Source organism: Triturus cristatus, chromosome 4_1 (assembly GCF_964204655.1).
Source record: "Triturus cristatus chromosome 4_1, aTriCri1.1, whole genome shotgun sequence".
NCBI classification, from domain to species: domain Eukaryota; kingdom Metazoa; phylum Chordata; class Amphibia; order Caudata; family Salamandridae; genus Triturus; species Triturus cristatus.
The window spans coordinates 935,807,106-935,820,950 of record NC_140585.1 but is presented as its reverse complement, the minus strand read 5'-3'; the positions used below and the strand labels follow the sequence as shown (position 1 = coordinate 935,820,950).

At 41.4% G+C, this 13,845-nt stretch overlaps 1 protein-coding gene across 1 annotated transcript in view; it reads left to right on the top strand.

The window, feature by feature from the left end:
- Positions 1-424: 424 nt before the first annotated feature.
- LOC146855864 (extracellular calcium-sensing receptor-like) overlaps positions 425-13,845 on the top strand; it is an 83,140-nt gene continuing 69,719 nt past the window's right edge. The window contains exons 1-2 of the mRNA XM_085651183.1: positions 425-669; positions 9,731-10,022. Coding sequence (XP_085507309.1) covers positions 425-669; positions 9,731-10,022 — 537 coding nt within the window. The remainder of the gene's footprint in view (positions 670-9,730; positions 10,023-13,845) is intronic.

The following is a 13,845-nucleotide window of genomic DNA, read 5'->3' as shown; positions in this document are numbered from 1 at the left end:
TCTTGTGTAATGAGCTGTCATACCATGCCTCCAGATCTCCCAGTTCCACGTTCATTAATAAACATGTATAAATCAGACGCTAGAATGATGTGTATTTTAGGTATTTAAAGCTTGAGTGTACGTGACAAATGTGTCTGCCAGTGTTCACCGGATATCCACGTTTTACTGAACGTGAATTCCAGAAGGGACTGACGTTCATTGCCATTAAATCACGGAAAGATTTAGGAATGCCAGTGCCGCTGCTTCCATAGCATCCAGGAGGTTGAGGAGATCACCGGGTCCTCAGGGTTGCAGTCTCTGTGCTGTGATGCCCAGTTATCAAGGAGTGATCTTTCTTAGAAGGTTGAAGCTGGCTGCCATTTCCTTTCTGTATTAACCAATGAGAACTGAATCCTCTCCTTAGATGGTGATGTAACCCTCAGAAATGACACTACCCACCAATGGTACAGCTGGGAAACAGGCGGCTCTGGTTGGGATGCTGGTGCTCTTGGCAGCCCTACACCCATGGGAAGCCTCTGCTAGGAAAGGATGCAAACTCCAGAGCCTCGCACTCCAGGCGTACTCTAAGGAAGGGGATGTCATGTTTGGTGGACTGGCGCCTGTACATATGGAATCTCTCAGCACACCTTTCAGCTTTACAGCACCTCCCACATCAAGGAACTGTAATAGGTAAGTATGGTTTGTAGGTCTTTCGGCGCCTTAGTGATAAATATGCATGTGCATATGGAGGACAGTAACTGTTTCTGTAATTGTGTTTATGAATACATTTTCAATATGTGCTGTTGTTCTGCGCGATCTCATCTGTCATTAAATACTGTATCTGTTGAACTTGGCTTTCAGCAGGATCCTTACCAAACTTTTTGCCTTCAGCCTCCTGTTTTTGAACCCATTTTTGTTGGCTTTTAGGACTTGATTTACCACTACTAACTGGTGCTAAAGTGCTTGTGCTCTCTCTTTTAAACATGGTGAAATTGGCTTATACCCAATTAGCACATTTGATTTACTTGTAAGCCCCTAGTAATTGGTACTACATGATGTACAGAGGGCCAGTAAATTAAATATTCCTAGTGGGCCTGCAATACTTATTGTGCCACCCACTTAATTAGCCTTTTCAACATGTCTCAGGCCAGCCACTGCAGCAATGTGTGTGCTGTTTTAAACTGCCATTTCGACCATGCAAAATAAACCTTTTCCCAGGGCTAAACATTCCTTTTTTTAAACATATGTCACCCTTTGGGTAAGCCGTAAAAAGGCCATTGGGCAGGGTGCAGTGTATTAAAAAAGGTTGGACATGTACTTATAACATTAACATGTCCTGGGACATATTACAGAAAGTGTTCTCGGCGTGCAACAGGCAAGTGAGCCTGCTTTGTGCACCCCTGAGGCACTTTGGTATTACAAAAGGGACCGCGGATGCTTGTGCAGCCCCTTCTGTAATACAGATAGCGCTGGGACTATTGCGAAAGGGTGTTCTCTCATTTGCATGGGGGTGTGGCCCCATGCAAATGAGGGAATTATTTTGTCTTTGCACTGGCACACTATTATAGACATGGGCGCAGAGGGAGGCATGTCCTTAGAAGAGCACTTAAAGTGCACCTTAGAAAGGTGCTGCACTGTCAGTGTACCCCCTGAGGGCAGCCCCACAAGGGAGCAGAGAGAGGATCCCATTTACCCCCAAGACATCACCATGCAGATGGGTTCTCTAATACCTTTTGAAAGTGCAGGCGGGTTCGCCTGCACAAAGCAACATAGAGCAGTTTTTAAACAACTGCTCCATATTTCTCTTAGGGCAGCACATTCTTCATAATAGGGCGCACTTTACCAGTTTTACCAGTTTGCACCCGGCGCACCTGATTACAGGTGCACCGGGTGCAAACAGGGAATGTGCGCTCTGTCTGTAAAACGGGAACTAGCAGTAAAAAACTATTATTTTTTTTTACTGTTGCAAGGCCTGCCTCTCCCATAGGATAACATTGGGTTACCTCATAACATTTCATAAGTGATAAGTTTCAATTGGGAGAAGATGGGAATATTGAGTCTGGTGTCTAAAGAATTATAATTTAGAAACCACTTTTAATAGTAAAGTTACAATTCTGAAAATGCCATTGTTAGAAAGTTAAGAACATCAACACAGTACCTTGTCTGAAATTATTTAACAAACACAAAGAATTGTTCTTGCGTGATCAAAAAATGTAATTAGCATGACCACAATTCTCATTCCATAGCGTGTCTTACACATTTCTTTTAAAACATTTTGCATGCCAAATCAAATACTTTGTATAGCATATCCTTCAGTCAATACCAATTATTCATAAAAGTCTCCCACTATTATATCTAACAACATCAAAAATTTGAATTTTAAAAAACAAACATAAAGTTTGTGATGAATTAAAATCAACCAGTTCTCATTTCTTAAACACAATGAGTAACATATTTTTCACAATTGTAGTACTCCCAAGACCAAGCATATACTCGTGGCTACTTATTAGTTCAACCTTAACTAGGTACCTAATTTTTATAAGGTTGTTGCCACCAAAAAGAACAAATCCTCCATGCTCCTGATGAGTAGTATCATGTTTTAGTCACAATTCTGAAAATGACACTTTTATAAAGTTGGCCTTTTCTTGTCCCAACTATTTGATGCCTGTCGGCTGCCCCTAAGTCACAATGCCCAGGTGTAGCTGGCAGTTGATTGTTGTGTATTGCTCTCAGATAGTGAGACAAAGGAGGAATAGGTGTTGGCAGGACAGGTCATCTCTAAATTGACTGGGGAGCGGACTTGTCACCTACCACACTTGCACATTACAAAGCCTCTGCAACAGCACACTCACAAAGGGTTTGACGCTAGTTGTTGGTGTCCCTAGAAAAACTGGGGCCAGAGCACAAAGGCAGGAAATTCCAAACACCTCTGGTGGTTGAAACCTCCAGAACCTTCTTCTACTTCAAAGCTGGCACCAAGTATAAATATTGGACCCTGAGACCCAACTCTTCAGTATACCACTGGAACTGTGGAAGACTAAGAAGGACTACTGTGCTGCACTGCTGCAAGAAGGACTGCTACTCTGCTTCCCTTCTACTGCCCTGCCCTGCTGCCTGAGTGGAAAGAACTGGACCTGCATCTTGATCCCAGGACTGCAAGAGTGACTCCAGGGACCAGTTTACTGGCCTCCTGATCAGAGCCTCTTGGGCAGAAAAGTGTCTACCCACCTTGAACCCAGCACCTGGATTCTGTCTGCTGTGAGTGTTGCTCCCTATGTGGTGCCACCCCAGTCATGGACCCTTGGACAGGGGCCTGAAGGTGCTCTGCAAGACCAGCTGCAGTCCTGGGAGCAGAACCTATACAGCATGATGAATCACCTTGCAACACCACATCAGAACTGCCACTTTGCGACGCATCCCTGATGCTGGACTTCACATCATAGCTTGCACTCCTCAGAATTGTCACTGCATGACAGCCCCATGACCTCGAATGGCAGCCCCGTAGCACCTCAAAAGCGCTGCTGCCCAACACATCCTAGACGCCGGATCTCGCAGCTCCCTGCAACCTGCATTTATGGTACTCTGTTCAGCAGGTCTAACTTGGTCTCTGTTTCTGGTCTGCGCTCCATCGTGGTCATCCTGAACTTGTGACTTAGTCCAGGTTCAGCATGACTAGATAACCACAGTTGGCACTTTGAAGCTTTAAACATTCTTTCCATTTAAATCTTTAAAATTGCATATCTATGGTTCTACTGGTGGGATTTTTCTTGTTTTGGTTGAAATTATTGATTACATTTTACTCTATTTATCTAAATTGTTATGGGATATTTCTTGTGTTGTGTTTTCACTTTATTAATGTTTGAAGTGCTGCATAAACACGCATTGCCTTTAAGTGAAGCCTGACAGATTTGTCCTAAACTGGCAGAGGGTTAAGCACAGAATATTTTGGGGTTACCTGTGTCTTCATCCTGACGGGAATTGTGGTTGCTGATTGATAAAGATTTCGCACCCTCCGCCAGGAACCCAATTTCCTACAATATCCAAACACAAAATTAATGCTTCTTAACTTGTTGTGAGAAGTGTTCAAAATTCCTTACAAACAGTTGCAGTGAGATTTAATTTCATATCATATATTATACTTGGATCACTGACATAATATCGACTACCAAAATATAAACATTCAAAAATATCGATGCCAAAATATAGAATGCCAAAATATAGAATCCCTATCTCCAAACAGGTAAGTACAAAAATATAGAATCCAAAATATCGTTGTTAAAAATATAGTTAGTCAAAATATCGAATTTTTTAAATGTCTTAAAAGTAATGTAAAATGAATGAAATAATACATATAATTAACTGACACATACTTAAAAATACTTAAATAACATTAAAATTAATTAATAATTAATGTAAGTAAAAAATAAAAATTATACATATATATTAACGTAATATTAATTAAAAATATTCAAATTGGATAGCGTAGGGGTAAAAATTACTATTCCCACTCCAGAGAGTGCAACAGTAGGGAAAGTGTTGGATAGCGGGAGGGTAAAATTTACTATTCCCACTCCAGTGAGTGCAACAGTAGGGAAAGCGTTGGATAGCGTAGGGGTAAAAATTACTATTCCCACGCCAAAGAGTGCAACAGTAGGGAAAGCATTGGATAGAGTAGGGCTAAAAATTACTAATCCCACTCCAGAGAGTGCAACAGTAGGGAAAGCGTTGGATAGCGTAGGGGTAAAAATTACTATTCCCACTCCAGAGAGTGCAACAGTAGGGAAAGCGTTGGATAGCGGAAGGGCAAAATTTAATATTCCCACTCCAGTGATTACAACAGTAGAGAAAACGTCAGATGGCGTAGGGGTAAACATTACTATTCCCACTCCAAAGAGTGCAACAGTAGGGAAACCGTTGGCTAGCGTAGGGATAAAAATTACTATTCCCACTCCCGAGAGTGCAACAGTAGGGAAAGCGTTGGATAGCGTAGGGGTAAAAATTATTATTCCCACTCCAGTGAGTGCAATAGTAGGGAATACGTTGGATAGCGTAGGGGTAAAAATTACTATTCCCACTCCAGTGAGTGCAATAGTAGGGAAAAGAATAAATTAATATTTTATTAAAAATAAATGAATTATTAATACCAAAAAAGTATTAAAATTAATTACCAATCACACAATATTTAATAATTAATTAATTGTAAATACCAATACATTTTGATTAATTAATTACCTATTAATAATTAATTAACAACCAATTATTTTTCTATAACAAACATTAATAAATGCAAATAATACCAATTAATAATTAATTAATAATATATTAATTATCAATATACACAAATTATTTAAATAATTAATTTTTTAGAATTATATTACTTCCCACCATATTCCCCTATAAACCCACTACCCGCTACAAATATTAAATGAATACAATTAACATAATTATCAATTAAACAATTAATACAAATTAATTACCAATTAATACAAATGATTTACCAATTAATAATTAATCAACAACCAATTAATTTTCAATACTAATGAATAATTAACTAATAACAATTAAATTACTTCCCACCCTATTCCCCTATAAACCCACAACCCGCTACAGAAGTAAAACGCAAAATTAAATTAAAAATAATTAATTATTCCTATAAATTATTATTTAATGTACTATAATTAAATTACTTCCCACCCTACTCCCCTATAAACCCACAACCCGCTACGGAATTATATTACACAAAAATGAAATAACATAAAATTCATTACTTTAAAAATATTCTAACATACATTCCAATATTAATACATACTTTTAACACATATACTAACACTTAAAACACTATAAAAAAATTCGATATTTTTAACTACTATATTATGACTGTCGATATTACTTACTTCTATATTATTTAAATCGATATTTCTTACCTGATTTTCGATATTCTTCACCACTATATTTTGGCAATTCGATATTCTGTCCATTCTATATTAAAAACTCGATATTCTGTCCAGTCGATATTTTTTTTTCGATATTATGTCTATTTACCATTATACTTATTAACCTGCCGACCAGACTGTAAGAATTCATCCAAGGGACAAAAAGTACCAGAGAAAACTATGCTGCAAACGTCCTGCTGTATGATGTGAGCCAGTGAGACCTTCTTGGTGTAGTCAGTTAATGGTGACAAGTGACTCTAGCTACACTCTCAAGCATTTGGCTGAAGAATGATTATAAGATAAATATATTCTGGTTTCCCTCTTTTGGGCTTTCTATTTGCATCTCATGATGCAGCTATATAGTGCCCTAATAAAAGCCAGAGCACTGTGCAGAACATAACTTCTCCTGCACAACGTACAGAGATACAAAGGTACACAATTAAATTCAGCATTTTGGTCTGGCAAAGCTTTTGGAGTCAGTATATCATCATGACACATTAAGCCCCACTAAGATCAGAAGGATAGTGGGTTTATTTGTCGAGGCACAAAATGGTTGTCGGCGATTCATGCTAGACAGAGTATTGAAAGGAGCGACTAAAAAGGATATTAAAGAAAAGAGAGGAGAGAGTGTCACAGTAGATGCCAAAAGGACTGAGGCTGTCACTGACTGAAATTAGTGGTGAACTGTCAGCTAATTTTATAGTTCACAATCTCACAAGGCCACCTAGGATGGTATCATGAACGTGTGTGTTGCACAACTCAGCTTTCCGTCTGCTTTTTATGCAATTGCACTCTTCAAAATGTATATATTTCACTCTGTACTTCTTCGAGTTTGACAGAGAGCACAGCTAGGAAGCAGTGATTGCCGTACACCTTTCTCTAGCAAGGTGCGGTGGATACGAAATTTAAGAAAGATGGTGGTTGATGTAGGACTTCGGGAAGCCTGAGAAAAATCTGACTTACCCCTGCTTCAGAAAGACATAATAAAGCGCCATTATTGGGAATGGGCAACAAGATTCCACCAGGTCTGACCGAGGGAGGCTCATCACAGAATTCTTATTGCACAAACAGGTTAGGTTCCTGGAACCTTATCTTGATTTAATCCAGATACCTCAGGATAGAAAACTCTTCATCCAATTCAGGTTTTGACTCTCCCTGTGAATGAGGTATCACACCAATGACCCAAGCCTAAGCAACTGCCCAGGATGTCAGGCATCCGTGGAGTCTGGAGCCCACGTGCTGTTTGCATGCCCAGTTTATGCGCATTTGACAACCACTCAATTGTGTGCACACTACAAAGCCTCTACCTCTGCATAAGGATGAACTTGTGTGTATGTCATGGCATGTTTCTTACGAATTGTTTATAATCTATATATTTTAATTATATTATATGTCTGTTTTGTTTATTTGCTTTTATGACACGAGTTGTCGAAATAAAGCTATATGATAAGATGAGTACACCTGTCCACCCCTTCCATTACATCACAACGCAGCTCATTGCATCCCCGCACATTCTGGATTGAACTACTCCATCGTTCAAGCCTTCACTGCTCTTACTACCACTCTTCCCGTAAGCCCAAACATGTTTACACCTCACATCCTGCCTTCCCTTTCTTATATTACCCTTTGTTGCTGCCCCTGTAAGCCATGTGTCATTTTCTTTGGCATCCAGGTACCACCACATTGGCATACACAGCCATCATAGTCCAATGAGCCCGACAGAGAATGCTTTTCTTTCTCTCTTTGGTTCTCTGACAAACATCCCCTGCCTCATGACATAGGTGCTGCTGCTATTAATAGGGTCTTCGCAGGCAGGATAGAAGTGAAACAAACTCAAGTTTTGGAGAATATTGGCCACTGGAAAGAGGCTGAGAAGGAAGGTAGGGCATATGTGCAGGCACACCTGTGCTAATGCAAGTGTTTTGTGCACCTAGCTCGTCACGATGTCAGTTACTGCACAAGACACTTTTTGCTAGATCTAAACAGACATAGTTCTGTACCATGCACCCTCTTTTGAATCCCTAGAGTAGTCCAGCTTGTGCACAACTACTGCTGGGTACAGATCTCAATGGACCTACACAAGTATTGACTCACTGAAGGAGTTACACAGGCAGGGTAGGTTCAAGGGGCCAGCTCCCTGGAAGACTAGGACATGATGCCCTGAGAGTGGACAGCCTCAAGTCTGTCTTTTAACACCCCAGCAAAGCCTACCTTTCAAACCCTGGCATCGCTGACCTCCCACAAGCCAGATTTCTTTTACAAAATGCACATTCACTACATGCCAGTTCACTCTCTTTTTCACCGTTTTCCAGGTAAATGTATTAATTACTAAGAGGGAGCATGAAGGTCTGTCTGTCTGTCTCTGCAGATAATGTATCAATTACTGAAGAGAGCGAATGATCTGCCATTTCCAGTAGGCCACCTGGTTGAACTTCTGTGAACCCACCGGCAATGGAATAAAGTGCAGACTTGCACTTGCCCAATTCTAACAGATTGCACAACTATCCCTTGCGCAACTGATGGATGGAAGACAGTGTAGACCTTGGAGCTAGTTCTATCTTGTCAGAAACAGAAGAGGGGGAGCTACTCCCTCATTTGCCACAGTCAGAAGCGCTATCCTTCACTTGTCACCCATATCAAATGTATCTTGCACCTTAACAGATAGTAGATGCCCTTTCTCAGTAGACCAATCCCCCACTCAATGCAGACAACGCAGATACCCCTCACTTGCCATATATAGCATTATGCCTTGTTCCACTGACTTTTCCCTGGATAGGTAGATGCCTGTTCATCTGTCTAATTGTCTGTCAATCTGTCTGTCTACATCAATCCAGGACAGCCACCCTTGAACAAATGGCCTCAATGACCAAGAACCCAGAGGGGCAGTAAGCCATTGAATAAGGCGCATTGTGAAAATTAATAATGATTAGTTTGGAACAGGGAAAGTAAAGATACAAGGAGACAAGGAATGCAGCCAAAGGGCAACTCTCGCGGAAAACGGCATCCAGCTGGGAAGACCAGCCACAATGCCACAGAGACAGTGGACTTCAGGACAACAGAAACAGTGCCAGACTGGACCAGATCTATCTCAACCATTGAGTAATCTGGAAACAACAATCCAGAGTCACATGCGCCCACTTAAACCTATAACAGAACCAATACACTCCAGAGAAGGAGCATAGAGTCACAAATGCTGCACCATGGAGACTGCGACAGGCAACCACCCTGGGCATTTGGAAGGACACACTATGTATTGCAAAAACAGAAAAACATTCAATCAACTTAGTCAGTGGCCTTTGAGCCTTAAGACCCAAAACTCTTATGTTAGAGCACTTCATAGGGTCTTAAGGCTCACTCACTAGTTAGGATGGAGCAGAGCAAAATCCTTCCCCACTATCCAACACCCTGATAGGGAAAATCTCAACTTACAAATTGCACCACCCACACGTACTTTGCCAAGAAAATATTAATATTCAACCTCCACCTCCTACTCCAATATACAATATCCACGGATTATACACACAACCCCAGATACTAATCTATCCATGATAAGCTAAATCACCAAGATTCCTTACAAACTGTGGGATATAATTTCATGTCATATAAGCAGCTGACAAACAATGATCCTCGCAAAAGTGTTGTATCCCAACATAAGAGGGAACCCGCTGGTATTTCGCATAGATTCAAGTCAGAGGAACTTTCCCCTAACAAATGTATGCTCAACCTCAGTAGTGCTGTATCTGTTCGATTTCTTTATTTATAATATCAACCTTGCAAGAAAATCAAATCCTAAAGTTCTGTCTACTGATTGCTTGCAGAATATATGCAGAGATGTACCAATGTGTACTTGCTATGGTATTTGCAACTGAAGAAATCAACAGAAACTCTAAGATCCTACACAACATTACACTTGGCTTTCGAATTTTGGACTCCTGCTACACAGAATCTGGATCACTTCAGGGAACCTTGTGGCTTCTGACTGGTCAGAAAGACATGATCCCAAATTATAGATGCCAGTCCACCCGAAAAATGGCAGTCATCATCGGAGACATGTTTTCTCCAGCCTCAGTTGAAATGGCTCGAACTTTAGGACGTCTTAACATTCCACAGGTAAGGGAGAACCCAAAGTAAACTTAGAGTATAGCAAAATAAGGGACCTGACATACAAAGACTACATTTGCAAAAAAGAGCTTGCTAACTGCACACTGTTGATTTGCAAATGTAATCTAATTTTGTTAACTGACCTATGTGAAAATAGATCAGTTCACAGAATTTCAATTCACAGGGGGTTTCAGCTCGACTTGCCTAATTAATTTTAATTAGGAAGGCCACTGTTTGCAACCCCTCTGACTAACTACAGTCCTAGTATTGGTGGTCTGTAAGAGACACTAGACCACCATCCCTATGATTGCTTTGCAAAACTGAAAAACAAATTAGATCAAGCTTTCGAGACCTGATGTAACTTCTCTTGTGGGCTTAAATACCATCCCCCTGCTTTTAATATGTTTGTTTCAGTTTAATATCCTTGCTTGCTAGTGGTCAGTCCTCCCTTTTTGTCTCTCCTTGTTCTCTTCTGTTCCTCCCACACAGCAGGGACTCTCTCATTATGCTATGGTTCTTTAGCTGTTCTTTGGAGGACATTTCCTTTTTTGGTTTCCTGCTCTGTTACTGTTTGCCTGTGTTTAGCTTTGGTGCCATAGCTGCTTTGATATAACTATAGAATTTCTCCCTCCCACCTCCTCTTAATAATACAGTTGTGTTAGTGCTGCCTCCCACCCTATGCCTCCCGTTCTGTTGGCTGTATTTATTTAGCCTTTCTGCAAATTTCGATGTCGACTGTTATTTGGGCTTTTTTGGGTAGTATATTGCTTTGTTTGGCTTCTTTTTAAGGGGGATTGGACTTCTTTTTGTCTGTTGTGGCTGCTGATGAAAATGTTTCCATATCCAGCACTGGCAATGGCCAAAATTAATTCTGCTCCACTTCGTGTTTGATCAAGGGGAGGAACTAGCAAGCAACAGACATATCGCAGCACAGAAGTGGTGAGATGGCTTCAGTCTATGACGCAAGGACCTATTTCGATCATGTGACATTCACTAATGAAGCTGCTTCAACCATTTTGGTGACTGGAGAAGTGATATCTATTTCCCTTAACTCAATTAATTAAGATGCTATTAAATCGTAGCGAAAAACTAGTTATTTGCTTAAACAAATTTTTTTACATATGGGCGTTGTTCATCTTCTCCTAAAAAGTGCAGCAGTCTTACTGCTGGGCATGAAGATGGTGCAGTCCTGCTCTGCTTACAGTTGCAGGGAACAGTTACGACAAGGAGAAGGCCATTTTTTTCCACTAGTAAGAAAACACTCTTGCTTGCTTTCTCATTAGGGTTAATAATTAATACGTTGTGTCTGCAGTTTCATGTCTTAATTGATGATTTCTGCTAATTTTGCTGTCTTATTCAGGCCCATGTGCTTTGATACCACTCCAACATGGCTGCCCTTGTCCATGTTCTTTCATTACCCTTCTTTTGCTTTTTTTTATCCTACACGCTGCACCCATGCATTTCACTAATAGAGACACCTTTGCTGCTTTTACCTTACCCAATTCTGCCTTTCGCAGTCCTGACACATCGCGCTCACTGGTAAGTGCTGCCCCTCGCCCTACAGTCATAGTCTACATCGGGGTTCATATTACAATTAATCAACTTGCTCCGTTTGGTCCATTCAGGTTGGTGAGTTTATTTTCTTGACTGACTCCCCGGAAAACTTGTTTCCACCACATCCATTTTATGTAAGTTGGAGACTTTCCACATTTCGAATTCTTACCCACTACACTCAGCTATGGTTTAACGCTACACCAATTCCCCACACAGATGGTAAAGTGCCTCAACGCACCTTTAAGGGCACCTGCCCTTATTTGAAAATCAACCTCCCTCGCTGAGTGCCTTCGTCTGGTACAATAATTTCTACTATTGTTATATGCATGATCATTGGTACTGTATGATATATGTGACATGATTGCTCTCATTAATAATAATATCCACATTTGTAAAGCGCAAACAATCACCCGTAAGGGTCTCTAGGCACTGGGGGCCATCGGGAAGATTAAGAAACTATTGACCAGAGTCACATGGTGCTGGGCTAATCTGCCGCCGGGGATCGAACCGTGATCCCCCGATTCCAGAGTCAGTCGCCCTGGCCACGGCGCCACACCTCTTCCCTCTTTAATAGCGCTATGCAAATATTACTACACTGCATACAAAAAACAAAAGTAAAAAACATTGTCATTTTCAACACGAAGTGCTCTGTCTTTCACAACTGAGAGGCCTAATACATTGTAAATGCTTGTTTTTAAAGCAGCCTGAGATTTAAAAAGATAAACGTCTTTTCGTTTTGGAAAACTTACCTGACAATAGGCAATGGTCCTCTGCACCACTGCTTACTACCCCTGATGTTGCCACACTGTTTCCCCAGTGGCGACTCCCCTGCTATGGCAGAGGAGCATCGCCCGACTGCTTTCTAGCAGTGCAGAAAACAAAACATAAAATGATAATAACTTTCAGTTATTATCATTTAATGTTTCCTGTTGCAAGCGGGTGGGCGGGGCTGCTCTGCTATGCTCACGGAGCACGGCAGGAGTGGTTTGCCCACTCCGAAGTGCACAGTGACTGTTTGGTCGGGCCCTCTTGGGCCGCCCAAACCAGTCATGCACTCTTTCCCCCATCTCCTTGCAGGCTACATTACAGCCTGCATGGAGAACAGGGCCATCCCTACAGCCCCTGGCTGAGTGCAATGTCACGGTGCTCAGACCAATCACAATGCTGCACTGCAGCATTGTGACTGGCTGACGGGCGGGAGCCTGGCTGCCTGCTTCCTGTACCTGAAGTTGGAAGCATAATAGTAGGAGCAGAGAAGAGGCGGGACCGGCGGAAACATAAGTTATTTTCCCCCCTGCGACCCTCGCCACGACCGCTCCCCACCCGTGAGCCATGGTGGCCGTGACTATGTTTCTCAAAGGGCAAATGTCCAAAAGGGGCATATTTCCCTTTCCAAATCATTCATTACCACAACTTGGGAGTCAGTAGCAGACTAATGGATTGCAGAATAAATTACAGTCCCAAACAATTGATACATACCTTGTTGACTTGTAATTTGGAAGTAATACCCTTAAGGCACCTCTAACAAATTGTGTTTGTGAATTGGTATGGGTTTCTAAATGCATTTTTACGATCTGGAAAAAAAACAAGGTGTAGCCATCCATGCATTTCTCCATCCTTTTGTTCTGTTGAGCAAACATTGAATTCATTCTAATTGTAGTTTTATGAGTAAACAAAGTAAGGTTTTTAGCTTCTCAACCAGTTTTCCCTGCCTATCTTTTCTCGACTTCCTTAGTGGTTGCATTCCTCCTAGAGGCACAGCAATTTTGGCATCTAAGGCCTACATTTTAAGGTTCTGCCTGCAGCACAGCGCTTGTGCTGTGCTTGTGAAATCTAATGTTAATATATATCTTAAAATGGACTTTCATCCCGCCTTCTTGCTTTGTATTGGTCCCACTGCTTACCACTTACTTTTCTTCACTTTCTATAGGCTGTACCATTATATTTCATGTTCTTCCTCTGTGTTTACCGTTATCAGGTTACCGACGACTGGACCGAGTACTTTGATCATGCAATTGTGTTGAACTTTGTTTTAAAATGCACTCCCGCCTTCTGTTATTTGTAATCTGCCCCGAACACTGCCGTTCCCTCCCACCATCCGTACTGGCCGAAATACTATTTAAACGCCGCCCAAAAGATTCCGTGCCTGCATTGACAGAGTTCAGCACATCACCCCCAAATCCCCTGCAGTGGCTCTCAGCACAGCTCTCTTTTTCTTAGACGTGTTGCCCCAGTAAATAGGGGCTGGCAAGGAACGCAGTGATACTTTGCCCAAAGA